The sequence below is a fragment of the Pseudonaja textilis genome, chromosome 11 (genome assembly GCF_049901715.1).
Source record: "Pseudonaja textilis isolate UNSWEBS1 chromosome 11, rPseTex1.2, whole genome shotgun sequence".
NCBI classification, from domain to species: domain Eukaryota; kingdom Metazoa; phylum Chordata; class Lepidosauria; order Squamata; family Elapidae; genus Pseudonaja; species Pseudonaja textilis.
The window spans coordinates 7,479,331-7,488,491 of NC_142000.1; the positions used below are offsets into that span (position 1 = coordinate 7,479,331).

General features: G+C 38.9%; 1 protein-coding gene across 1 annotated transcript; it reads right to left on the reverse strand.

Annotated features, from left to right (window-relative positions):
• Positions 1–886: 886 nt before the first annotated feature.
• DYNLRB2 (dynein light chain roadblock-type 2) lies at positions 887–7,190 on the reverse strand. Its single transcript, XM_026714151.2, has 4 exons — positions 7,079–7,190; positions 4,395–4,470; positions 1,761–1,928; positions 887–1,157 (listed from the first exon to the last, which is right to left on the reverse strand). The coding sequence occupies exons 1-4, from the start codon at positions 7,079–7,081 to the stop codon at positions 1,114–1,116; spliced, it is 291 nt and encodes a 96-aa protein (XP_026569936.1). The 5' UTR covers positions 7,082–7,190; the 3' UTR covers positions 887–1,113.
• Between the last annotated feature and the right edge of the window lie 1,971 nt (positions 7,191–9,161).

Sequence of the window (9,161 nt, forward strand, 5' to 3'; positions counted from 1 at the left end):
TCAATGATATGTTCTATAATGGTATTACAAGATTCATCAGCTTCTCATTTGCTTGACCATTGTCAGGGTTTTTTTTTGGTTGAATCCCACTAATTATGTTCAAAATAACAGAGCCATCTGGAATCCAAGAAAAGGGTATCTCTGAGACTATTTTCCAAATAGTCTATGTTTATGCATGTTCTATTTCCACTGGTGTATAGTTTATGGTCAATGTGCTATTGAGTCTTCAAACTAGAACAGAAACTTCAAGTTTATAACCTATCAACTTTATATTTAATTATGCCATTTTAATTGAATCCTTCCAGCCACTATTTTTGGTCACTGGTGTTGTATTTAAGGCTTTAGGTAATTAGATAAGTTAATCCTCCATGTAGTTGTCTTAAATATGTCAATAATAAAGATGTATTTAACACTGACACATCAAACAGTTCAATGCATAAAAAATAACTGGTTATTTACAGCTAGATTTCCCCATTCTTTCACAATTCCTTTTCCATGTGTTTAAGAATTGGTGTATCACATTATTTGCTACTTACACTGAGTTACTATGTTTACAGTCACATAAATATGCTTTTAGCAAACTGAATAAGAAAAATGGCAACATTCGTTTTAGCAGTTGCTAAATGTAGCTTTTAATGAGTTCAATCAGAATAAACTAAAATGTTTCCCCCATCTCAATGGAGCCTAATATGCTACTGAAGTCATCAATTCTAAATATTGTTAAATATTTAAATATTTGTTAAACTGAAATGATATTTAAATGTATTTTATCTTGAGATGAATTGCAACCATTCCTTAATTCTAACTTCCTTACTTATTGAGTGATAGTTCTAGTTTTAGATGTATGTTGGAGTATTACACAGAGACAGACACATTCAAATCAATGCATGGTTTAAACATTTGGATTTATTATTTTTTAAGGAGTTAGGAATTCATTTTCATAATCAAAAGGCAAACACAATGAGATTGTACAATGAGACAAGGATCTTTCCTGATTCCAGTTTTACATTTGAGACAAATTTCTTAGTGGAATGTTATGACATTAATTTAGTATAGGCTAGACTGGACACTTCAAAAATTGTACCACAGCTCCCTTAGGCTGGTATAGTAGATCTATTCACAAGGATTCTGGATAACAATAAGAAGATATTCCTTATCTGTGGGAAGAGGAAATACAGGATGAAATACAGCAATTTTTACTCCACATTTGATTTCTAATATTCCTTTTCATAATTTATTATGGTCGATAAAAGCAAAGCCACTGCTTATTCCAGTTTCCCAACAATGGGAAGTAAAACTTCAATTTTCAACACAGTAACATAATTATAATAGTTCAATACCGTGATGATGTATAAACCTAAAAAGCCCAAGAGAAAATCTGTTTAATATGTTAAACTATCTTCCAAATGTAAACTGTTGCAATATTGGTTAATTATTGCAACTGTCTCTGTTAATTGGGCAAATCCATACTGGAACAATGATTCCCATTACATAACAAGCTGCCTTAGATCGGTTCTTCATCTCGTTCAGTATAGCCACCAGCTGGATTCAGATGCTGCCACAATCCTGACAGATAAAATAAAACTCTGCTGTTTTGATGTGTCAACACTTGAAAGCCCTGGCATCAGGCAGCTTATCCTTAAAGTGATCCCCCCTTAAATAATGTATGACTAAACAGACATTCCGTGGCAGGCTTGCAGAAATTTAAAGAACATCGCAAGCCATCAAAGCAACGGCAGGGAAAAGAGAAAAGTTATTACCTGGGGCAACCATAATTTCATGTTTCTTTGATCTAATCCTGAGAAAGGTGAGATCGTTCTGGGGATCAATATCTCTGACGGTGCTCTTTGCTTTCATGGTGAGCTGATGAAGAAGGCCAGCATATTGGACTGTGGTGGAGTTGTCGAGGGTTGTTCGGATTGGGATCCCTGAGAAAAGGAATATTAGAAATGGCTTTAAAATGGTTTGGAGCCATGCAACCAAATTTTTCAATGCTATCAGTACCCTGGGGTGTGTGGAAATCCCAGTTGTGCCTAAATTGAGAATAGCCCACCCTCTGGTATTCAGATAGGATTCCAATAAATACTAAATTAGAGGCTGACAGCACGAATTTCTTGGTCTGAAGCACTTGACAGCCTCTGAAGTCATACAGAATACTATGATTGGAACGGACCTCGAAGGTTCAACCCCCTTCTTTACAATTCTGGACAAATGGCTGTCTAATCTCTCTTTAAAAATCTCCATTAATCAAATTAATGGTTCTGCTCTCAGGGGCTTTGGAGAGCAGGGGGATCCTCTCCTATCCGTGGCAGCCCCCAAATATTGGAAGACTGCTGGCATGTCTCTCTAGTCCTTCATTTCGTTAGACTAGACATTCCCAATTCCTCTAACTGATCATGCTTTAGCCTCCAGTTCCCCTAATCTTTTTAGCTCTTCATTGCACTCTTTTTAGAGTCTCAATATCTTTTTTTGTATAGCGGTGACCAAAACTGGAGAGACTATTCCAAGTGTGGTCTCACCAAGCCGGTATACAACAGGTGGCTTTTCAATAGACAAGATTCCATGAGACAGGGTGGCAATCACTGCACACCAAGAAATAATAAAAAAAAAAAAAAACAGGAACTACTGTTCGAAGTCACTCATTTAAAATCCATGTGATATTAACGAAATTAAGGTTAATTAATTAATTCGATCTCTACATACTTAAAGGTTGAACAACGCTGACATCCATGAGTTACTTTTATAGAATTGCCCTGTCAAGCAGGTCATGACTTGAAGCTTATCTTTCTGATACGTTGCCAAGAATAGATGAAACTAATTGTGCAGTAGGAGAGGAATCTTCCTTACAATCTCTTGTTTTATGCCAGAGGGCAGTCCTGAAAAGGACAGCAGCTTTGGATGCTTTAACGCCCTGGGATATTAATCAGAGTGAAAGCCCAGCTTTGCCAAATGAACGGGAGTTTTGATACTCCTGTTGGAAGAAGGGAATTATATCTAGTGCAAAAAAAGGAAAAAAACCCTTTATAATGTAACTATCTTGAATTTGATGCAAGAAGCTTCACAATTTTGACACCAAATTACCACCGGCCTATTAAGGTTAAAGGAAAAAAGTCCATGAACTTCCATGACCTTGGAAGAAATCAGCCCCCAAGTTTCTTTAATATCAGATGCAAGGAAGGAAAACATCTTAGTTTTGTGGCAGGGTGAAATGCAGCATCAGTCTGGGCAAGGTGTCAATTTAAACATGCACGAATGCCAGATACAACAGACCACGTCCTTGCTACAATTAACCTAATATACCTTTCATCTAAGATCCCATTTGTTGATTTCCTTGGGCATTTGTTTTACTTTTCAAAGTATTTTTTAAGGGATTAGCATTAAATGTTTGCAGAAAGGTGAATGAATGAATGAATATAATAACTGCAAATCAATAAAACCTGGTTGAGGAGTGAAGTCACTGGTTGCTATGGGGGTCTATATATTCTCCATTTTCTGTCCATGACTATTCTCCAAAGCACTGAACCCGTCTATGCTAAGGAGGGATTCTCTAGCAAAATATTTCAAGGTTTCAGAACTTTGGAAGAAATAATAGAGTAACATTATTTGAAGGCAGGCAACGGTTATGGGCTACATTACAAAAACCCTGCTTTGTGATTTTTTTTTTTAATTGGAAGGAGGTAGGCTTCTTGTGCATTTTAAAAAGAAGATTATAGAACAAATATTAAAACCAATTTGACTTTTGCCCATAAGAAAACTTTTGGGAACGTCAAGTCATATTATCATTTTTGAATTAGGACTGAACATTACTGGCATCCAACAGAACAAAATTGTAAAATGTTCTGCAATTATTAAAAGCAACACAATGAAATTCAAGACCACCCACCAGCTCCTAGCTATAGTGTGAATGCAAATGTTCTTATGATATTGTGTGTGTTTTTAGCTTAAAATTACAGGTGCTTTTGATGTGCTTTACTGGTTACCTAGTACCTATGGAGAAATCTACATTCATTAGGTAGAGTTTTAAGTTAATTAGTTCAATAACTGCTATTGGTGGTGAAAAGAAAATCATTGTGGGAAACCAAGTCAATTGTTTGCCTGCGGTGCTGATTAATTTCAATAGAGGATGCATTGCTTATTTCTTACCAACTTTTCACAAGTTTCTGGGGTTTTTTGCAAGGCTAAACAAGGGCTTCAGCCTGAAAATGGTTGTCCACTCTTGAGCTGTATAAATGCGGGCTATTTATCAAAAGCAATAACCCATGGTTTACTGCCTCCACCTGAGCCACAATAGCACATGATATTTTAGCTTAGTATGCTGTGAGACTACAAAAAGTTTTCCATTATGTTTTTAATGAAAATAAGAATTTGTGTGCACGTGTATGGTAGATATTTACCTTCTGCGTTTACGACGATAGTTCCAATAACTCCTTTGTGGGCCTGAATCCTTTTCAGTGTTTCCTCTACCTCTGCCTGTAAAAGAAACAAAATTACTGAACTATGAAATGTGAAAACTAGGTTGTAAGGCCTCAGTTAATGTATTTTTAACATACTACTCTTGTCTGACTTTGGGTTCTATTTTCACAATATAGGCAGCCAAATCTATTCCTTCCTTCCTTCCTTCCCTAGCTTATCCAATGATTTTCATTTTGCTTCCATTATGGATGAGCACCTGCACAATCACAGCATTTCGAAGAAGAGGTGCTCTACATGAATGAACCAACTCAGAAGCGACAGGGAGAATTGTGCCATGTTAAAGGCTACATGCTGAGCTGTCATGGTTGGCTGGAGTCTGTCAGTGACTAAAACAGAGATAAATTGCCTACTGCATTATCCTCTGTGGTTTTCCTGCTGGCATCCCACTCTCTCTTTTGGCACTGCCCCTTCAAAGGAAGCAGTGGTCGCAGTTAAGATACGGCTGATCCAGTTCCTCAAAATCTCAAAATATGTGCAAACTACTGCTCTGTTTTATCTGAGCAAGGAATAGTTTCCTTTATAAACACTGTTTCATGCACTGCACTGCACACAGACACAGGTTATAAGAGACTGCAAACAATTATTTCAAACTATTCAATATATTTTTTTCAAACTATTCAACTCTTCTGTAGCCCCGAGTTTATAATTTTATGTAGAAATGAATACCAAATAATCTCTCTCTCTTTTTAAAAGATGGGTAGAGAAGAAACTTGACTTGCTTTCAGAGAGAGTTCCTTAACGACAGTACAAGCATTTTGTTGACATACTCTTCCTGGTTTCCCATTTTCCCCATTACATTATGATACTATGTGAAAATCAGCCAAATACATTATTAAAGCCCTCAACTGAATCCATGAACTAATGCCATTTAGCATTTCCCTATATCTCAACGGATTCATTACTTTATCTGCCTACTTTTCTCCTGGAGTATGCAAAGCATCTCATAAGTGGGGCAAATAACTTCTAAATGCTTTATTTTTTAAAATAAAGTTAATTCAGCTGAGATCAATGGGGCTTACATGGGCAGAAGATCTGTGGTTTTAGCTGTTAGATAATCTCTCTCTTGCTCTTGAATTTCATGATCTTTGCCTTCCATAAATACTTGTGATGAAGATGAAGGCTTTGTAAACCTCTCTAGTGTCCTATGATGTTTTCTTGGCATGTAAGGTTATATATAGGAACAGGATCTTTCCCCTTCCTTACTTTCACTTTACCCCAAACCTACGGTTAGTTCCTGAGACCCTTTCTCCACTCACCCCTTCCTTAGGACTCAAATTTCATTCATCGGTCTAGGCTTCCTCCTCCTGTCTCCCAAATTACTTGCTTTATAGGAAAGTACCCTCTACAGTAGCAGGCAGTTTGAAAAGACTTGTGGACTTCAACTCCCAGAATTCCCGAGCTAAGATAACTGGAGGAGGAACTCTGGGAGTTGAAGTCCACAAGTCTTAAACTTGCCAAGTTCAAAGACTTCTGCTGTAGGTGTTTGACTTACCCTGCTGTTCCTCCTCCTGTTTACGACTGAAGGCGTCACTTGTCCAGGGGGGCAAGTGGGGCAACTGTTTTAATGGTTGGGCTTTAATATTTCACATGCCACTTCACAGTCATGGTTGTGACATGGGCAGCCACATCAACTCCCGCCTTAGCCATGAAAGCCAGTGGGGTGACTCTGGGCTGGTTTCCACCCACCCCCACCCCCCAATCTCTCAGCTCGACCCACCTCGCAGGGTTGTTGTTTTGGGGAAAATAGGAGGAGGAAGGTGTGTTGGATATGCTCGCTGCCATGCGTTATTTGTACCATAAGCACCCTTTGGCCACGCCAATAGATAATAAAAAAATTAATTATGTAAATAAAGTTAGCTAAGGGGAGGTAGTTGCTTTTTTAGGATGAACAATTGACAAAGGATCCTTTATTAGAAATGTAAGTTACCCGTAGTAATTTGAGATCAGCGCCCACAGAAATGAAATAAATAAATGTCTAAGCCACTGGTCTATGGAGATTCTGGGTCATCCAGGTCCCCGTTGTCCTAAAAGTGCTTTCTAAAAGGCAACTGGACTCTTAAGAAAAGAAAAGAAAAAGACTGGACCTGTGCGAACCAGGGTCTCCTGCTTGAGCAGGGAGTTGGACTAGAAGACCTCTAAGGTCCCTTCCAGCTCTGTTCTGACTGAACTGAGGAGGATTTGCCTTCTTTGCAGTCTTCCGGTTACTCCCACCCCTTCCAGTGTGCTAATGACGACCGCAAAGGATACAAACCCTTCCCTTCCCCACCATTCATTCCATCAGAACCGAAGAAGCTTCTCGGAGGAGAAGCGAAACGTCTTTCAAGGAAAAAGCAAAAGTTCCTTTCGCCCAAAAGCATCTTCGGGACGATTCCGCGCCCCCTTGCAAGCCACCCGCGGCCCCATCAATGGGGAGACCTCTGCGGACATAGGCGGACTACTCCACCCAGAATCCCCAGCCAGTCCAAGCAGAGCGGGATAAGATTCCCCCACCCCACCCCAACCCCCGTCCCGCCATCGCTCTCCTCCTTTCCCACCCATCCCTCAAGGGCAGCTTCCAGCCGGACTCCCTCGCAGCCGCCCCTGCACCCCCACGGCCCGTTTTTACCATGACTCCGCCGACCAGGCTCCAATCGAGCGGCGTCCACCGGCTAGGCCTCGGTTGCTATGGAGCTCTCCGCCCGGAAGCGGCAGGGCGGGAGAGTGGCGGGGGCCGGAAGTGTGATTGCGAGAGGGGGGCGGGGCTTAGGTAGAGTGGCGGTTTTTTTTTTCCTCGCTCGGTCACGTGCTCCGGCAGCTGGCTGGCTTGGCTCGAAGGATGCCATGAATGAATGGGAGAGATTTCTAGCCAGGCTGCAAGGGCTCCCCAAACTTGGCAACTTTAAGACTTATGTTAAGGCTCTGCTGGCTGGAGAATTCTGGGAGTTGAAGTCCACAAAGTCTTAGAAGTTGCCAAGTTTGGAGACCTCTGAGCTAGAACCAGGATAGGAAATTGGTTTAAATGCTTGGAAGAAGACTGTGTGTGTGTGTCCGTCCCTATTCAAAGTTCCTGTTTGCCCAAAGTGCTTATTCTGGGGGCGAAAATGAGAGGAGACCCCTCTGTCATTAACTGATTAAATGATTTGAAATGCCATCAGCAGAAATTCCAAGCAGCAAGTGAGCGAGACTGGCGGTCCCTGGGCAAGCCAGTATTGCACGAATTGTTAAGTCAGGATGCTGGTTACCTGGTTACACCTTGGTTACACCTTGTGTTGTGACTTTTTGGGGGGGCGGGGGAATCCCATAGTAGGAAGTTTGTGGGTTGTGCTTGGTTCACCTGGAATATTAAAGATTTTCAGCAATTGAGGAGGATAGTAGGTTGGGAAAAGTTGGCAAGCTCTCTTTAGCAAAGGAGCTGTTGTTATAGAATTTGTAAGACCTGGCCTTATTGTTAGGCAGAAGAATAAACTTAAAATATTTTTATTCTGCTGTAAATCTTAATATATTACATTGCTTTCTTGCAATGACACTTTACAGTAGGAACTGAAGGTTGACATTGTATTGTTTATCTTATTAAATTTATACTGGCCACCTCACTATTTAAAGCAGCAAAGTTATATGACTCAGTATTTACTCCAAGGGTTTCTCAAAGATTATAATCACTATGTATTCTTTATTATAAAGAACAGTACTTTATTTCAAAAAGTTATCCTCAAGTTCCGTAATTACTTTATTGGTTTTGTCCTTGGTTTTTTTTTTTGTAAAGAAAAATTATAAGCGTGTAAGCAGTTATTTTTACTCTTACGAACTTTTTCTTTAGGTTTGTTCCTTTATCAGGTGTCTTCTTAATTTTTTTCCCAAGAAAATATAGTCACTATACCCAAGATGCTGCCAGGGATCTGTGAAATCAAAATCTGCCAGATTTGAAGATATTTGAATTTTTTTTAAAAAACTATCACTTCTCATTTTTATTAACAGTTTTTCCATTTAAAATTTTTAATTTAAAAATTAAATAGGTGTTTAATATATAATAGATGTAATATTTAATTTTTACTTGAGTCATTAAATGACCCTGAATGTGTCAATTTTGTTTTTTAATGTGGTAAACATCAATAAATGTAATCCCTATAAATTAAAACACTATTGGGTTCCTCCATAAATTTTAAAAGTGGGAAGGGGCCCTGAAAAACATGTTTAAGAAACAATGACTCAAGACTATTGGAATAATTTGTTTAACTTGTATGCTTGGCTCTCAACAAGTCTGGGTGGCTCAGCACTGTCCAAAAAAAAAAAATGCTCAGTGGAACATTAGTAAGAGATACCAAGCAGAATATGTTGAATTATTTTCATTATGTAAATATAAAATATGATCTAAATGGCAAAATCTCCACTACTTATATTTTTTTTAAAAAAACCACCCACCTCAAATAATGTAGATTAATATTTAACTCCTGACTTATTTCTTCTTTGTTCTTCAAACAATTTGTAATACCTACTGGTATAAACTTTAGAGACCATATTCTACTACTGAGAGAAGATAATATCTGTAGCTCATTGTTGAATTGTGGGTATGAGATTGGTGGTTTTCTTGCAGACGTTTCATTACCAAACCAGGTAATATCATTAGTGCTAGTAGGAATGAAACGTCTGCAAGAAAAACTTCCAACCTCAGAGAGCACCAAGGATCTCACATAGTATAAGTGTTTGCACTT

Excerpts from the sequence above, each read along its gene's own strand:
- DYNLRB2 (XM_026714151.2), bottom strand. Across the intron at positions 1,929-4,394 it reads TATCGTCGTAAACGCAGAAG|GGATCCCAATCCGAACAACC; the intron begins GTAAATATCTAC and ends TCCTTTTCTCAG. Across the intron at positions 1,158-1,760 it reads TGAAATTATGGTTGCCCCAG|ATAAGGAATATCTTCTTATT; the intron begins GTAATAACTTTT and ends CTCTTCCCACAG.